General features: G+C 46.6%; 1 protein-coding gene across 2 annotated transcripts; it reads left to right on the forward strand.

Annotated features, from left to right (window-relative positions):
• Nucleotides 1–126: 126 nt before the first annotated feature.
• On the forward strand, nucleotides 127–17374 carry MIA3 (MIA SH3 domain ER export factor 3). 2 transcript variants are annotated; one of them, XM_039883434.1, is made up of 24 exons: nucleotides 127–392; nucleotides 1371–1502; nucleotides 3882–3903; nucleotides 4586–4674; nucleotides 4922–4999; nucleotides 5080–5190; nucleotides 6199–6270; nucleotides 6455–6559; nucleotides 7210–7332; nucleotides 7437–7548; nucleotides 8377–8432; nucleotides 8523–8613; nucleotides 8733–8871; nucleotides 11480–11581; nucleotides 12162–12222; nucleotides 12331–12366; nucleotides 12441–12508; nucleotides 12622–12722; nucleotides 12890–13021; nucleotides 13724–13792; nucleotides 13915–13994; nucleotides 14107–14178; nucleotides 15595–15745; nucleotides 16575–17374. In XM_039883434.1, the coding sequence occupies exons 1-24, from the start codon at nucleotides 282–284 to the stop codon at nucleotides 16859–16861; spliced, it is 2400 nt and encodes a 799-aa protein (XP_039739368.1). In that variant the 5' UTR covers nucleotides 127–281; the 3' UTR covers nucleotides 16862–17374. The 2 variants fall into 2 exon arrangements, with proteins under 2 accessions (XP_039739368.1, XP_039739369.1); XM_039883435.1 differs by lacking the exon at nucleotides 14107–14178.
• Nucleotides 17375–18316: the final 942 nt, after the last annotated feature.

Raw genomic sequence — 18316 nt, forward strand, 5'->3', positions numbered from 1 at the left:
CGTTCTTCCCCCGCCTCGCGGGATCGTTGGTTTCTTCCACCTTGGCCCCGCCCACCGCGGGCGCCGCCTCCGTCGCACGTCTAGGTCCGCCGGGGGCGGGGCCTGGTGACGTGCTTTGCAGGAGGCGTAGGGCGGAAGGTGGCCGCGGCGGGGGAAGGCGAAGTTCACTCTCGGCGTCCGCCCCCTGAACCGGTCCCTTCGGAAGGAGGAAGCGGCGAAAGAGGGGGTGTCCAGTGCCGTGCCCCGGGGAAGCGTCGTCGCCGCTCAGCTGTCCCCCCACAATGGACGCAGTACCTGCCACTGTGCCTTCCGTCACCGCTTCCCCGGGGAACTCGGAGCTTCTGGGACCCCTGTCAGTGCTCTACGCAGCCGTCCTAGCCAAGCTCCTGGAGGTGACGGTCCCCATTCCGGGGAGGGACCCCAACTCTGGCCGAAGGGCGGACGAGTTCTGAGCGGAGTGGGTGCCGTGGCGGACGGGGCGAGGAGAAACGGCGCTTGTGAGGCCCGAGGCGGGCAGGACGGCGCGGTGCTGTTGACAGAGGCCGGCGGGAGTGTGTGTGATTTCCTCGCCTGCTCGTATTTACGGAGCACTGAGGATGTACCGGGCACCGTGTTACTTCTGGATACGGTCACGGCCATAACAGCAATCGTCTCGTCCCTACGGGTCCTTCTCCACTGGCCCCGGCATTGTTGGGGGATGGGGCCAATCTGATAGTTACATGTGTACTTGTAGAGGGCAGTGAAAACAGTGTGGAAGTAGGCAGGTTTTTAATGCACTGTCCTCAAGGAAGCATTTAATAAATTAAGGCATTGAGTTTTACCGATGACAGTTAAATTCAGAGCAGGCTATACCAGTTATCAGGAGCTGTCTGAATTTCCCCAGCATTTTTGTCTTTATATACGAGAGGAATAGAATTAAGATAAACTCTTAGAGGAAAAGCACATTATTTGTGTTATTGTCATTTTGGTTTTATTTATAGCCATGGAAGTTGATTACTTCTATAGTATTTTTTTTTTCCATTTTATGTGGCTTTTAAAATCCTAAAAATCGACTAAGAAGAGAGTGTGATCCACAGAGAGTCTAACCATGTGTTAGACAACAGGTCGTAATATGACCTATTGCAAACTGGAAATAACGTGCACAACTTAAAGACATTTAGATTTTAATGTTTAAAAACACTTCAAGCGGGACAAAAAATGGGGGGCTGCCAGTATCCTACCTTTATTGAAGCAGTGGAAGCTGTTGAAGATTTTTGAGGGGGTAGTTATCTGACAGAGATTGATTTAGAATTTCCGTGGATGTTTCTTTGTCACTGCTCTATTGTAGATTTCTCTATGGTTTCCCATTGTTTCTAATATTTCTCTTTCAGCTGGTTGCTACGTTGCCTGATGATGTTCAGCCCGGGCCTGATTTTTATGGACTGCCGTGGAAGCCTGTGCTTATCACTGCCTTCTTGGGGATTGTGTCCTTTGTCATTTTCTTTTGGAGAACTATCCTTGTCGTGAGTAAATTAAATTAACTTACGCCTTAAGTCATAAATACAAGGGATATTTTATCATCCTTTTGTTTCTTTTTCTTACTAACATGAACACAAATTCATGCACGTAATCTGAGCTAGCCTTGTAAGATAATTCAGTGTAATCTTTGTTGGTAAAGACTTACGTGAACAAGATAGCATGTAAAATCTCAATGGGAAAGCTTTATAAATTCTCTTATATCAAAACCTAAGGATTACGTTATATTCGTGCCCACACGTATACATTGTTAGTGTAATTGAAATTCTCATGGCCATCCTGAAAGCAGTTGAATATGTATCAGAACCCTTAAAATGTTCCTATCCTTTTATAAAATGCCATGTCTAGTAATCTATCCTACAGAAATAAGCAGTCGTGCATTAAAGATCTCTTATGAGGGCATTTAGTGGAACAGTATTTACTAGAGTGAAAACTTGATACAACCCAAATGATCCATGGTAAGGGAAAATTATTATACGTCCATATAATGGGATATTAGTCAGCTCTTAAAATTTACATATTACAAAGATATTGGGGTACAGAAATTGCTCATAATTTAATAAGTGGAAGAAAGCAGATATCATACACACACAGGAAAAACGTTACAAGGAAATACAACAAAATGGTAAAAACACTCATATCTAGGAGATAAGGTAATTTTTTAGTCTTTTTCTTGTAAGTTTTACAGATTTTCTCATTTTATCATGTGCTATTGTGCCCAGAAAATATCTTTTCATTTTGAAATACAGATTGTATGGTATCCAAGGACACACTATTAAAGTTTTTATTCCTTAGAGTCTTTCTCTGTGCAGAATTTATCTTTATGCTTATCAGTGTATGTATAAGCACACATACTCACACCTAGGATTATATTTTCCGTTGTTCTGTTGTATAGCTATCTAACACAGTTGGGGAAAATCGTTCTGTGTAAGTGAGCTTTGCAGATGAAAAGCTTTCAGTTTCACTTGACACTTTACAGTTAAAGTGGCCAAAGCATTGGAGGTGTAGCTTTCTGAAATTATTTTTTTTTCTGATTTCTTGATTTTTATCAGACAAATCACTGCTCATGAACTTTCGCTCCTTGCACACGATTGTAAAATCGCTTTAAAAAGAGCCTTTTGCCTGGATTCCTGTGAAGACTCCTCTAACCTTTGGGTTTTTTCTTCAAAGAAAAAGGGAGAACAGGAACGGTGAATGGAAGGGGAAACGTTTTCTATGCCCGACTCTTGCTTCTCCCATCTTAAAAACGCTGACACCTGTTTAGATCTTCACAAGGCTATGCAGGCTGTGTCCTAACTGCTGCTTCTCTGCCTCAGCATTTGCCTTCTGGGTCCTTGACCTCTGCTCTCCATTGTCTGCTTCTTGCTGCTTCCTATGTCCTCCTGCCCGTTGACTTGGGTGAAAGGAGGGCCAGGGAAGCTTACTCTCTCGTTTTCAAGGCTGTGTCATTACAGGAATAGTCTTTTTTTTCCATGTTGGGACTCTGAATGCATTTTCCTATAACAACATTGGGACGAGCGCTGTTAGAATTGTAGTAATGGTGAGATATCGTGGGTTATTCGTGGGCTGATCTGAGTATTTCATCATCCTTTATGACACTTGAAAGGGAGTGAATTCTGGGTCACAAAAACATTTAGTAACACTTCTTTTACAATGAGTACTGCTTAGATTTCATTATCCTGAAATTAGTGCTATCTTTAGAAGGTGATTTAGGTGTTAGCTATCCTTTCTCTTGTTACCGGTGCCCTTTCCTGTCACAGTCTCTTTTCCCTTGAGGTTTATATGTCCACTGCTTTTAGGGGGTCGGGAAAATCAGACGATCTAGCTTCTTAGATTTCTAGATTCAGCCAGTAGTCAACTCAATAAAATTTCTAAGATGTCTTCTGTTGAGAGGAAGAGGCGTAGCTCAGTACAAAGACTACGCCTTTAATTTTGTTTCCTTAAAGTCTTTTCGAACAGTCATTATTTCTAGACCTCATTCTGGCTATTTGGGGTTTTCAAATGATTTGGGGTAAATGAAGCATTAGTATATTTAATATGAAAGCGTTATCTATTTCCATTGTTAAACTTAGGTGTTTATTTCATTAAGTCGGTGCTCATTTAATGGATGTGTAAAAGTATCTCTCGGTGCAAAACGAAGTATTTACCTTAGTGCTTTTATCTATTAGAAACTATGACGTGTCACCACCAATTATACTTGAAATGCTTTTTGATGTTTTGTTTTTTAATCGTATGAATCGTGAGGCTAAACCCACTCTTACTAAATTTTCACGTAGTTAGGATTTGACACTTACATTAGGAACTATAATATTTCTATTAATATAATGTTTCGACATCAAATGTAATTTTATTTCTCTCTCTTACAGGTAAAGAATAGAGTATACCAAGGTAAGTATTTAGGCTTATTTTGTTATTTGGACTGTTCTTTCATTATGAGTGTTCAGTGTGAGTTATTCAAGCTAAGAGAAGATACAGCGAGGTCTGACGTGTTAGCTCCTGATCATTTATGAATCCGAGGTTGCTGGCTTGGATGACGGTAGATGGTGATGCTACCAACTGAGATTAAAGACGAGGTGGAACAGACTTTGGGAATAAGAAGATGATGAGTTTAATTTGGGGCAGATTGACTAAATGTTGATGTCATGCAAATTTGTTATGTGTGAACAGTTCTGTGCTAATGGTTTAATATGGGGTATATGTAAGTTGACGATTGGAGGAGTAAGATTTAAATCGATATGTTCATACTTCGTTTCTCTTTGCAAAAGACATATATTTGAAATGATCAAATTTTCTAAGAAGAAAGGTGCTTCACAAAGGCTACCTTTGCTATAAATTTAAATTGGAATCACATTGAAATAAGGGTGGGTTCTTATTATATTTTTCTTAAATTTTAATATTACACATTTACTGCTCCTAACTACAGATTGCTTTTTAAAGGCCAGTAGTTATCACACTGGGAAGTGCTTTTCCTTCATAGAGCCAGCTAAGACGTCTTTGCTGTTGATACATTTGGTAATTCAATTTATCGTAGTGATCATAATAATATTATGGATGCCCCTCCCATTTTCAGTCACTGAACAGCAGATTTCTGAGAAGTTGAAGAATATCACAAAAGAAAATGCAGAACTTGTACAGAAATTGTCAGATTATGAACAGAAGGTACCATTATTCTTTGAGTTCTCCCCTCCCAGGGTTCCAACTTGAATTATTTCCCCCTCTTATAGTTTCTTATACTGTTTTTAAATTATACTTTAAAATTCAGTTTCCTATAAACCATCCAAACCCGAAGTAGTCATCATATGTGTAATGTAATGCTTTCTTTTCTAAAGGGGTCACCTACTTGGAGATAAGTTTTGATGGCACAACAATTAATATTTCTGTATTCTGAATGCTTTATGTTCTATAGATCAAGGAATCAAAGAAACATGTTCAGGAAACCAAGAAACAAAATATGATTCTCTCTGATGAAGCAATTAAATTTAAGGTAAAACTCTCTTCTCTTTTCGAGATTACGTTCTAAAAACAAAAAGATAATGAGTATATTAATCTGAATATCTTCTATAGGATAAAATCCGGAAACTGGAAGAAACTAACGAGAGTCTGAATGATACAGCTAAAAGTCTGCGTGTTATGTTAGACTCTGAGAGAGATCAGAACGCCAAGAATCAGGACTTGGTAAGCGTTTTGCTGCTAGTGGTCCCGTCATGTGGAGTTCAGACTTTTTTCCCAAACTACTTTGTAGATTGGGTGAGTCGAACTCTGCATTTTCCCATGCCGTGACTAGGGTAAGATGGGGAGCTAGGGAAATTGCACCTGCCTCTGTCCACTTTTAAAGCATTTTACATGCTAATGTTGTTGTTATTTTTATGGTCCTAGGAGGTATGTTTGTCCTCGGCCCTGGATAATTTCCATGTTGCTTGGCTTGACCCTCTGAGACATGTAGAGCAGCTAAGAAACTAGCCCAGTTGAAACAGTTCTTACGTTTCGGTTTGCGTGGTTCTTTTTTAAAATAAACTTTTAATATTGGAACAGTGTTCGAATTACATAAAAGTTGCAACAATAATAGAGAGCGTTCCCGTATATTGCATAACGCACATTAAGCGCCATTGCCCCTTGTGGCTTCTCCGCTGTAAAGTTACCGCTTTCCACCCTCTGCACGCTGTACCTGGGAGGAAGGTACTGTGCGCCACCCACAGTTACAGAGTGAAGGAGCCCCACCTCCTTGAGGAGGCAGGATCTTCGTAACTTATGCGGAAGTCTGCGTGGGAGACCTGTCTGTTCTCCCTCAGGTCCAACCATTTATGGTTCGGGCAAGAGCATCTTTAAAGCGACCTTGGGGATTTTTTTTTCTCTGTCACGAGGAAAATCCATTGATTTGAACTGGTTTACTTGACAGTTTTTGTCATTTTCTTTGCGTTCACCTTTCATCTGGTCATCTAGCACATTCTAGCACATTCTCCCATGGCCAGGAAGGTTGTGAAAGGTTTGTGCCTCCGATTATTTTCCTCTTCCGTCATCTCGTTACGTTCTTGACTTTCCCTGAATGCGGATTAGCTGTTTTTACGTGTTCGGTAGGGGATGGCTCCGGGATGCGTTTTGCTAATGTTTCTTCTTTTTAGCATATGTCCCACTGTTTTTACTGAAATCCTAATATGTTTTTTATATTCTTTTTCCACATGGCAGATACTGGAAAACAAGAAGTCTTTAGAGAAGTTAAAGGATGTTATTGCCATGAATTCCTCAGAACTTTCAGAGGTAAAGCGGCCTGTAATTACTGTAGGACGTCACTATGATATCTTAGTTTTATTGAGGAAGAAACATTTGACGTGTGCTGGAATATGCCAAAAAAAATGAAAACCGTATCATGCCTAGCTGGGAAAGAGTAACTTGTTTTGTTTTTCTTTGCAATTAATTCACTAGTAAAAGTGTTTTGCGTTAGGTTCAAATCGCCCTTAATGAAGCCAAACTCAGTGAAGAGAAAGTGAAGTCTGAATGCCATCGGGTTCAAGAAGAAAACACCAGGCTGAAGAAGAAGAAGGAGCAGGTAAAGAAAAGTCACCGTCCCAGGTCATGTAAACTAGAGAACCGAATGGCATTACCTCGTGAATGTCTCTTCTCAGATCTGTTTTTAAGGAAATGAAACATGGACGCAGGACTTTATTCTTAGATGTGCAAAGTTTAAACTGTGCTCCCCAAATTGAGGACTTGCACATTCTCCATCCGTTCTGGCTTTTCAGTTCTGGACAGTTTCTCACAGCCACCAGTGTTTCATCTTTGTCTTGTCAAACACCAACCAATTATCAACTGTAATACTGCAGTAGCCTCAAGGGGGCAATGGATTTGCCTCGTAGACCAAAGAGCTGGGTGTTTAGAACCCTCCTCTGAGCAGTTACTGCTTTACTGACCAAGGGAAGGTTATATAATCTGGAGTCTGGACTTTGGAGACAGTGAGGTGTACCTTTCTCTTCCTACTGGAAGTGAGTTATTTGAACCGGCTACAATTTCTGAAGGCTACAATAGACTCGATTAACTCAGCTCTTACGTTCTCACTGCTGTCCCTGAGCCACGGCCTTAGCCCTTCGTGACAGGCCAAAGAGGGGCATGGCTCCTGCTTTCCCGGCTCATTCTCATGGTCCTGATGTCACCAGCGCAGAAGTCCTAAGCTTTGGAAAGTTACATGTTTTCACTTTTCAGTTGCAGCAGGAAATCAAAGACTGGAGCAAATCACATGCAGAGCTCAGCGAGCAAATCAGATCGTTTGAGACGTGTCAGAAAGATCTGGAAGTCGCTCTGACTCACAAAGACGATAGTGTTAACGTAAGTTCATTCTCCTGAATCCACACTCGGTTCTCGTGAATTCTCAAGCAGTCCACTTTCCACATCGCGAGCTGCTTTCTAATGCCCTTTCGCTTCGTCCCCAGGCTTTGACTAATTGCATCACGCAGTTGAATCGGTTAGACTGTGAATCCGAATCTGAGGGTCAAAATAAAGGAGGAAACGAGTCAGATGAATTAGCAAATGGGGAAGTAGGAGGTAAGATCAGTTTCAGGGAGGTTGGAGCTCTTTTGGCCTTTCTGTCTCTACGTGGGTACACTGCCGCTGCGTCTCAGCTGACCGAGGTGCGGAGCACGTCACTGAGCTCGTAGAGACGTCCGTGGCCGTGGGTGCCGTGGGGCAGCAGTGGGCACGCGGTGAGCCCTGCCGCTGCTCCTGCGTCCCGTCCTGTGGGAACGAGCTGTGTGCGCTGGAGCCACAGCAGCACCGGTCATGCCTTAGGCCTCGGTGCCGGACACTGTTCAGTAGGAGAGACTTGTTTCTCAGCTTCATGGAGGTGACATTTGAATTTGATGCTCATCACCTCTGTAGTTCTGTGGCTTTAAGGCTTCACGCCGATTTCGAAAGGAGTAAGGTGGTGGGAGCCATAGACTGACTAGGGTCACGGAGCAGAGGCCAAAGCCTTGCCGCGTTTCTGGGTGAGTGAGCTGTTTCTGGACACCGTTTCCCAAGTCGGAAATTGCTTGCGGAGCGGGCGTTGGAAACCACACCTGGCGGCAGATTCAAGGGGAGGACAGAAGGGCGAGTGTCCACATCAGACCCGTGACCCGGTGGAAGATCTGGGAAAGCAGGAGGCGCTTTACCTCACACCGCTCTTTGCTTAGGAGCAGCACAGGCAGCGTTTTTATCTCGTACAGACGTCTTTACTGTACGTTCGCTTATTGCCAGACTTAAAAAATCAAGTAGCCTTTTGTTTGTTTTTACTTTGAACGTTTGAGCATGGTAATTATTTTGTTTTGGGGACGTCAAGAAAATATAGTTAAAAAGCAAGGGAGGAAAAGACAATAAAAATTTTTTGTTTTTTAGGTGACCGGAGCGAGAAGATGAAAAATCAGATTAAGCAGATGATGGACATTTCTCGGGTAGAATGCTTTTCCTAGACTCCCGTAAGCGCCTGTAAGTTCTTGCTGTGCCTCCCTCGTAAGAATGCCTCTCTCTCCTGCGCTTTTCAGACACAAACGGCAATATCGGTAGTGGAAGAGGATCTCAGACTCTTACAGTTAAAGCTTAGAGCCTCCATGTCCACCAAATGTAACCTGGAAGGTGGGTGCCAAGTACGGGACAGACGCAGAATTGCATTGGCGGGGAGAAAGAGCGGCTTCCCGTCCACAAGGTCTCGAGTCCTGTGCACATGCAAAGCTCCGACGTTTTATCCTTTACAGACCAGATAAAGAAATTAGAAGACGATCGCGACTCACTGCAGTCTGCCAAAGCCGGGCTGGAAGACGAGTGCAGAACCCTGAGGCAGAAAGTGGAGATTCTCAACGAGCTGTACCAGCAGAAGGAGATGGCTCTGCAGAAGTACGGTCCCGGTTCCGCGGTCGGTTGCGAACGGGGTCGCCATTTAACTAAACGCGTGTGCTGCTCTCGATAATCGTGTCTCCTCCTCAAAGATTCTTTACAGTTTTTCCATCTACCTTTTTTCCTTTCTACCTCGTTTTCCATAACTCGCATTTTTCTTTCCATTTCAACCAGTCGTCAGAAATTGTTGCCTGTAATTTCTTTGAGGGGGCAGTGGTTTCTTGGCGCTCACAGGTACTGCCGTAGAGGTGGGGTTGGGTTGGGTTGGGTTGGGTTTGGTTTGGTTTTGCAGAACCATACCCTTTTATGGCTCTACCACTTTCTTTCTTTCTTTCTTCGTGGTCACTTACGTAATTCCGATTTGTCTTGTATTTGTTCTAGTTTTTACTGTAGCCTTTAAAAATCCCCAGCGATGTATACGAATGATTTTTAGTAAATACTTCAAAAGGAATGTTTAGTTATTGAAGGTATCATGAGTTTAGGACTTAACATAGTCAGACACAGTAGACATCAGGTGATGTAATTGTGGCAAGGATGTGGAGAGTTTTAACATAGAAAAATAACCTTTTTGGTCTGTATACTGAGGGATTAATCTTCTGAAACATGCGTCTCAGCTTTGGAGTTAGGCAGCTCCTGCTTGGGATCCTTCCGTTCTACTCGAAGAACGTCCTTTAGTGACACATTTGATCAGTTCGTCTTTGTATGAAAACAATTGGATTTTGACTCCATTTCTTAAGGATTTTCTGCTGGCTCTAGGATTTCCCCCGTGTCTCCTGCATTCTTATCTGTATTTGCCGTCTTCTGGATAATTCTGCTCGGCCATCTTCCAGTGTGCTGAACGCTCACTTCAGTCATCAGATCTGCTGCTGAAATCATGCCTCGAATTCTTAGTTTCAGTTACTGTTTCGGTTCTACAGTTTCTTTTTCTCTGTTAAGAGTTGTAATTTTGACATTTGCTTCCTTAAATATATAAGGTACAGTTATTTTAAAGTCTATGCGACAGTGCTACTGTGCGGATACCCGACAGGTCCATTTGTTCTGTCTTTTGGAGTTGGGTCACAGGTTTTTCAGAGCGCCCCATCAGTTTTGACTGAGCGACGGATACTGTATGTGCTCCCTGTAGAGGAAATTACTGGAAAGAGTCCCGTTCATTTCTGGCACGTGGCCTCTCCTTTCACCCAGTCAGCAATCAGGATCATTCAGAAAGGTCTCAGCCCCTCCAGGGACACTGTGGCCGGTTCGGTGCTCCAAGCGCTCCAAGCGCACAGCTCTCTCTGCTCTCAGCCTGAATGCCTAGGGGTCCCCCTCATTGACAGCCTTGAACTCCCCTCATTTTTCTTTGAACCCGGGCTCTAGCGAAAGCTCTGCTCTGTGTCTGCATCGTCTTCGGTGCCCGGGCAAGCCTGGGGGGAGGCGGCGGCAGCCGCAGGCTCACCGGGACCCCGAGTTTCCTCCTCCTCCTGCATCCGGGCGTCACACATCACCTTGTCGCTCAGAGGCCAGTGCTCCCGCTGTCCTCCGTGTCCTCGCACTGACCCCTGCGTTACCGGAAGCAGAACTCTCTGGTCTTTGGTGTCCTCACACCTGCTCGTAAGCCGGGGTCAGGGATCGCTCTGCTCTCGCGTGTGGCGTGAACTGTGGGTGCAGGGAGAGCACGTGCCCGGCCCGTAATCTCGGCATCTGACGGGGCAACCAGTGCCTTAGAGCCACGCGGAAACTCCTGGTGGCCGTGTTCAGTGGCAGTTAGGAAACAATACGTAAACCTTTTCTCTTGGGTGTTATTAACCCTTTTTACTCTAGTCTAGCTTTTGGAGAATTAAGTTTCAAGCTCAGTATCTTTTGAATCAGAACGACAGGGAGAGAAATCCAAGGGTAACAAAAAAACAGCATTTAAACCATTAAGCGTCGCCACCTCTGCAGTTCGTTACAGCAGACTGACATCTTGAGCGGGAAGGTCATTGAGTTAAAGTCCGTTCCCAGGAGATAATACCCCGATCATGGGGCCGTCCGAGTCTTGTTTCCGTGCCGCGGGCATCCCAGACGCTGAGCGCTCTCGCCCTGACCACAGCCGCCGGGAGCCCCTGTCTGAGGAGTGGAAGTTTCCGTGCTTCCCTGCAGGAAAGACAGGTTTTAAAAGGCTCCTTGGCTGTCTGTCTCTGTCGCGGAACGAGTCTTGGGTGGAGAAATAGTCCTTCCATAATAGAGAGCAGTAATTACAGCTCTTCTCAGGGTGGAATTGAGAGAATTATCCCCTGCTTTACCCTAAGAAGCTTAAGCGTGTTAGCTCGATGAGCCCTGGCTTTTCACACTGGAGTAAGATGAGCTTTCGTCATCTCAAGCTCAAGAAAGCTGCCCATGGGGCACACCACTTTTTTATTTTCTTTACATCTATTTTATTGATTAGTACAGAACTATGAGGAGAATTTAGAAAATGCAGGTGATTTGCCAGTAGGCCAGAGATCGATAGTTATCCCTAGGTGGCAGGTTTGAGTTCCTTCCTGTGACTTCGTCCGTCTGCACGTTAGCACGGAAGGTGAACGTTCGCATGGGGCATGCACGCAGCCTGCGGGAGAAGCAGACGCTTTCACTTGACTGATTTTTATCTTAGGAAGTTGAGTCAAGAAGAATACGAGCGGCAGGAAAGAGAACAGCGGCTGTCGGCTGCGGATGAAAAGGCGGTTTTGGCGGCAGAGGAAGTGAAAACTTACAAGTGAGTTCAGCGTCTGTAGCGGGCGTTGCTGGCTGATGGGACGGCCGTTGGCTTGTGTTTTTAAAACCGTTTTTACAGTTTGTAGAAAAAATAGCACAGAAACACGAATAAGTCATCCCAGAACATGAGTACCTATAATTCACATAAGAAAACAATAAATTTTAAGTGAACAGAGGTAAAAACATTTAACAGAAATTTCCTGACACCCAACTCTGGCAAGACCGGAAAGGAACTCAGTTCAGGCCGACAGTTCTGGGTGGTTTTGCATGGGGGAGAAATTCTTCTCGGAAGGCAGCTCGCTCTACGGGGTACCATTAAAATAACTGCCATTGATGGGCCTAGGAGTCATAGCTCTGGGAAATTTTGATGTATCAACTGAGAATCTGCAGCCATTTAATAAGGAAGGAAGTTATGTGGTATCAGTTCTGATCATATTGCATTCTTATTGGAACCATGCAAAATGTTTTATATGTACGGATGAAGTCTGTGAGGGTACAATTAGAGTAAAGGAGATACTACGAGATTGTTTAAAATGTTATTCAGTTGAACTTTAATTGATAAAAGCAAGTGTAATTCTTAGGCGGAGAATTGAAGAAATGGAGGATGAATTACAGAAGACAGAGCGCGCATTTAAAAGCCAGGTAATCATCTGCCCTACGGCCGCGGAATTCTTTGGAATCTAATGTAGACTATGACAGCGGCTACTGTAGTGACTCCCTAAACGTAATTCGCTGTGTTGCGTTTTTCAGATTGCTACTCATGAGAAGAAAGCTCACGATAACTGGGTAAGATTTTTTCCTTTCTTTGATTTTGCGCATAGTCTCCAACAACTGAATTTGGATATTTTTTCCTCCAATAGCTCAAAGCTCGTGCCGCAGAAAGAGCTATAGCTGAAGAGAAAAGAGAAGCTGCCAACTTGAGGCACAAGTACGTGATTCCGACGCACGCGCGCCACCGCGGCTCGGGGTTTTAGGCTGCGCTGTCAGTAGTAACAAAGACTTCATTTTCACATTTAAGGCCCGTCTTCCTCTCTATTCCAGATTATTGGAACTGACCCAGAAGATGGCAATGCTACAAGAAGAACCTGTGATTGTGAAACCAATGCCAGGGAGACCCAGCGCCCAGAACCCCCCGCGGAGAGGTGGGGAGTACTTTCAAAGGGCAGCAGTCTGCTTTTTGGGTGCAGAATGTATAAATTACTTTCTGTTTCTGGGTGTAATGAGTCACGATCCCCTAGAAATGATCCCAGGAACTTACTGTGAAGAGAAGAGTTGCCTTAAAGTAGTAACAGCTGTCTGTCGCCTGCAGGTCCCCTGAGCCAGAACGGCTCTTTCGGCCCGTCGCCTGTGAGTGGGGGCGAGTGCTCCCCGCCTCCAGACCCGCCCGTGAGGCCGCCGTCTGCCACGCTTGGCCGAGGAGATGTGCCCAGACGTGACCTTGGTGAGCGTGTGCTCGTTACTTTGCAGTAAACGCTTTTGAGAGGTTTTCTCCTCTTCGTTTGAGAATTCTAATGCGAACGACATTCTAGAATTTGGGTCTGTCCAACGTAAAGAAGAAATTTTCTTATTTTTCTTGGTGACTATTTGAAATAGTTTACTGCAAGATCTGCTTTAGAGCAGACGTGTCCGTTAATATTACTTATGTATAAATACATAAAAACTTATTTTTATGTAGATACGTAAAAGTAATTTTTGCTTTTTTTATTTTTTATTGTGATACATAAACCTTTATCTTTAAATCAAATTCCCGTGGCATTCCTCACTTCACTGTTATGAAAGTAGCCTTAAGACTTTATCATTTACGCAGCGTACAGCCGTTCTCAGTACTGTGGTATGAAACGCTGTAAGTCTGTGTCTGTTCGTAAGTGCGTTTATAACACTTGGTAAGACGTGGACATTATTACATGGAAACCGGAAGCAAGCAGCCCGGAGCGCTTGGCCAGCACTGCTGATGTGCAGGTTCACTGCTGCTCTCTCCATCCAAGACACTTCTGACTTCAGTTCTTCGTTCTGTTGTGAACGCGATTTCCCCTCGCAGGCACTGGGGGACAGCTCTGTAGGTAGAGGTGGCCCCTGACCTGCCCACAGTTGGTTCGTGTCTTCTAGAAGAGCCATGCAAGGGCCCCGTTCTTTCTTTCTCAAGGTTCAGCGGACGGATCTCTACCTCGTCCCCGCTGGTCGTCTGAGGCCTCTGGGAAGCCCTCCGCCTCCGGTAAGGGGCCGGGTGTCTTCAGAGGGTCTGGAATCGTAGTGGAAGCGGGTCGCGGACTTCTTATTCTGCCTTAAGAGTACACAAGTCGGGACGAGTCTAACTCCGTTTCTGGCCTTCTGCAGAGCCAGCGTCTGGTGCCACGCCCATGACGAACAGCAGCTCAAGAAGCTCCTCCCCATCCAAGGTGATGGACGAGGGCAAGGTGAGTACTTCCGGAGACATCGACCTCTTTCTGCAGCACCCTCCGTGCTTCGGCCACCTCCCGTCTGTGTGTTCTGTTATATCTGTACTATCTCATTTATTTTTTAAAAAAGCAAACTGCTCTCCACGAGCCTGAAGGCCCGTCAGTCCCCAGCATCCCATCTCTGGCTGAGCACCCAGTCGCAGTAAGTACCCGGCAGTCGAGGGCTGACGGGCTTTGAGCTGGCGTGTGTGATCTGCTCGCTTTACACTGACTGTGATACTGAGCTCGCTGTCGCCTTGGGCCTGGAAGCGTTGCCAGGTCACTGAAATCGGACCAGTCGGTTGGTGGTGGTCTCCTCTTTCTCCTCTTTCTGCTTTAAAGCATCAAAATGTCATCATTCTGTCTTTACGTTGTGTGCTTCACTGTCGAGCGCTCTAAGATAAAGCACACTTACCGTACGTTCCGTAATTCGTCGTCATTACGTGTTTGGAAGTGCTGTTTACCTCAGTGTCTACCCGGCACAGCCCACCTCAGTAGTCAGATCACGGCTTGGAAACAGAAGAGCGTTTGCTACAAGTGACATAACGGATAGTGGAAATCCGGAATTGTTCTGTGCCAGCTCCCAGCCGCGGCCTTGAATTCTGTCCGCGTGAGGGTGTTCTCTCGTCACCGTGTAGCTGTTACAGCCAGAAGTCCTCCGATCGCACCTCACAGTGCTGCTCTGGGTTGAAATCGACAATACCTGTAGTCTCATTGTTCAGAACTTCCGGTCCAGTTCCCCATAGGAAAGGGTTAGTGTCTCCTAGCACGAAGCACAGTGTCACCGGTGAACAGAGGTGAACGTTAGTGCTGTGTCTGCCTGACTTGTATATAGACCGTTGTTTCTGTTGGAAAACACTTCTCAGCTTCAGAGCAGGATTCCAGGAATACACCTCTTTTGAGAGAGCTTTTTCTCAGAGCAGCTAGGGTAAGACCCAAGACCTTGCAGAAGCAGAAGACTTCAGAGAGGGACTCCTCGGAGGGAGGCCGAGCCGGGACAGCGAGCGCAGAGTCAGACTTGTCCTGCGGTCTGCCGAGGCCTCCGGCAGACTATCTGATGCTCTCCATGTCTGTTCTTTCACGTTTCAAACAAGACGGTCGCACCTAAGACATCTAGCGATGTGGGAGTTAGAGATGAATGTGAAAGCTGGAGGTCCTCTGACCAGCAGCCGCTCACGTGTAGACAGCGGACTCCCCTCCCCCCCAACCCGTTCTCTCCCTTCCTAGTGAGGAGGTGGGGGCAGCCGCAGTGCTGGCAGGGCGCTGGGCGGGGACTGGTGGCCTGGGAGTGGATTGCGGCGTGGGGCGCGGTGGTTGTGTCCGGGGGGGTCACCCGTGTTAATGTCCTCTGACAAGAGTCCTTGTGCTTTCCCTCCCGCTTGCTTGTACAGCAGGAGTCCGACGACAGGGAAACGCTTCAGGCCTTTGCCACCCTTTTGACCTGCCCGAGCGGTCCGCGGGGACAGGTGGGCGGGCGGGCGCCTGACCGCTGCATCCCTGGGCCTCAGCTCGTGCAGGTGTCGGTGCTCTGGCCCGTTGCAGCGGAGCAGTTCAGAACGTTCCTGTTTCTGCCCTGCAGGTGAACGTGACCGCAAAGGGGCCGCCGCCTTTCCCAGGGGTGCCCCTCCTGAGCTCCCCCGTGGGAGGCCCTCTTCTGCCGCCCATCCGGTACGGACCGCCGCCTCAGCTCTGCGGGCCTTTCGGGCCTCGGCCACTTCCTCCGCCATTTGGTACGACACGTGAACAGTGGGGACTGACGCGTGGAGCGTGATCTTTTCTGTCTGTCCCTTGCTAAAATTTTAGCAGTTGCTATGCAGGGACACAGTAGGTGTCACCTGCTGTCTCTGTGCCAAGACGGGCAGTAGGGTCTCCTGCAGACGAGATGGGGCTGTGGATGGCAAGCCAGGCACGTTGCTTCTGCAGGTGCTCACTGAACAGCCGTGGCCACACGCCAGGTCCTGTAGCAGATAGAACCAGCTCCCCAAAGTCCAGGAGCTTCCGGGGTCCTGCAGGCCACATGCGAGGGGCGGACTGAACCCTGACTGGCTGCTGGGATGAGTGGGAAGGCAGCAGGCCAGCTTCCATAGCAACCAGAGGCCCCTGCTGACCCTCGTCAGGCGGAGCGCGAAGGGCTCCGGGAGGGCCAGCACCTTGGGGCCGCGCCGGGCCACTGCGTGGTTGTGTGACTGACGCAGCAGCAGACGAGGTCCCTCAGCAGAACGTCTCTGCTACGGTGAACCCGAATCTCACCAACGGCCACGTTGGTGTGATGTACGGACTTGCAAGTACAAAGCAAGCTCCTGTGAGACGGAGATGGCAGAACCGTGTGGCGGGAAAAACCCAAGCTAGGCAGAGCCGCGTTTCAGTCCTGCCCGTGTCGCTTCGTGGCCGGCTGTTCGGCCACGTGGCTTGCACTCGCTGAGCCCATTTGCCTCATCTGTGAAGTGGGGTGCCGGCACCCGACGCCTGGGGTTGTGAGAAGTTTAAGATGAAGACGCGGGTGCCACCTGACTTTAGGTCCGTTCTCATCTGTGTGCGTGACGTGATCTGTTTTCCCAGGTCCAGGTTTCCGTCCGCCGCTGGGCCTGAGGGAATACGCACCAGGGGTCCCACCCGGGACACGGGACCTGCCGCTCGACCCTCGGGAATTCCTGCCAGGACACACACATTTTAGACCTCCAGGCTCTCATGGCTCAAGGGAGTACTTTTTCCCTGGTACCCGATTACCGGCCCCAGCTCACAGCCCGCAGGAGTATCCCCCGCCCCCTGCTACAAGAGACGCGCCCCCGCCTGCCCCCCCGAGCCGCAGCCAGGACTCTTCGCCGGCTTTGAAACAGAGCCCGTGACCGTGACCACTGACGCCGGGTTGGGGAGAAAGTGGACCGTGCACTATCCACTACAGGCTTCAAAATCCCGAAGTTGATTTCAAAGGGTTTGTTTTTCGAACTAAGCTGCCCCGGCAGTGTGCATTTTTGAGCCAAGCAATTAAAAAATATCATTTCCCCCTTCAATAAAAATCACCTGGTAAGCTAGAGCCTCCTTCCAGCTTTGAAATGTGCAATAAAGAGTCCCGCATTTTAGTTAATGCAGCATATGTAACTGTTCAGTGATTTAGAATGTCATGAAAAATATGAACATTTCCTGTGGAAATGCTTAAGAACGTGTATTTCCATTTATTATCCTATTTTTAGTGTATACCAGTTGAATGGAGAGCAATGGTGTTTATAAGCTCGATTTTTAAAAAATATGGGTCGCAGAGACTGTTACGCTAAAAATGTTTACTCAAAGATCACTAAACTGTCCCCCCCTCGCTGATGTTCTTTGTAGTACTAGTTCATAAAACTTTGGTTACTGCTTCCCAAGTGTCTGTTGATTCATTGGACAGTTTTCTCACGAGGCCTGTGCCGTTTGGAATCACGTAAACTTGGGCTCCTAGAGCGGAAGCGGCCACCTGGGCAGCATGCTCCCTGCCGCTCCCCGCTCAGAGCCCCCGGGACCCCAGGACAGGCCGGTGGGCCCGGCGGCACAGGACGCACGTGCTCCCGGGCACTCGCAACGCCTCGTCCGTTTCCTGGGTGAGTTCACGATACAGAAGACTCGTTTGACCTGACGCTCTGTGCTCTCACCATTTCGGCTTTAAGAGTGCAGAACAGAAAAATGAAAACGTGTCATGACTATAAAAGGAAACTTCTTTTATTAAAAATAATGTAGTCTATTATTTCTCCTGCGCCTTGCCACTGATTTTCAAAGAATACGGCAAAACATCAGTAGAGTGGAATACTATGACATGGGATGCTTTAGGGATCGTAAGGCTTGTCACGTGCCTAGGTCAGCAACCTGGGCTCCACTCGATTCTTTTTGTTGACTGCTTCTACTCCACAGTTAATATTTGAGCTTACGTTTAAAAACCGGTGAATCTAAGAAGCTGGGATTGCACCATACCTAAAAGTCTTATTATAGCCATTAAGATAACGTCTTTTAAAAAAATGTTTCTTAGGGACTAACTGTTCAGACAGACACTTTAACTTATAGTAACTTAATAGCACATTTTAAGAAATTTAAGATTTATATTAAATCAAAATTATAAAAAGCTGAGATTCTTGCTTACTGCTTGACTGTACTCTCGTGCTTTGAAGCTTCGTGCTGGAACAGTTACCAGACTGTGACCTGTTACTGTTACTCTGCTAAGAATACCCTGTAAAAAGAGGCAAAAGCTTCACCGTGAAACAAAAGTTTTCCTTTATACTAAATTACTAAAAAGAAACACCATTTTAGAAAGAGAAGGACCTTCGAAAGAAGAC

Source organism: Pteropus medius, unplaced genomic scaffold (genome assembly GCF_902729225.1).
Source record: "Pteropus medius unplaced genomic scaffold, Ma_sr-lr_union100, whole genome shotgun sequence".
In the NCBI taxonomy this organism is placed as follows: Eukaryota; Metazoa; Chordata; class Mammalia; order Chiroptera; family Pteropodidae; genus Pteropus; species Pteropus medius.

Excerpts from the sequence above, each read along its gene's own strand:
- MIA3 (XM_039883434.1), top strand. The coding sequence starts at position 282 with ATGGACGCAGTACCTGCCACTGTGCCTTCCGTCACCGCTTCCCCGGGG. Across the intron at positions 5,191-6,198 it reads ACGCCAAGAATCAGGACTTG|ATACTGGAAAACAAGAAGTC; the intron begins GTAAGCGTTTTG and ends TCCACATGGCAG. Across the intron at positions 8,614-8,732 it reads CACCAAATGTAACCTGGAAG|ACCAGATAAAGAAATTAGAA; the intron begins GTGGGTGCCAAG and ends TATCCTTTACAG.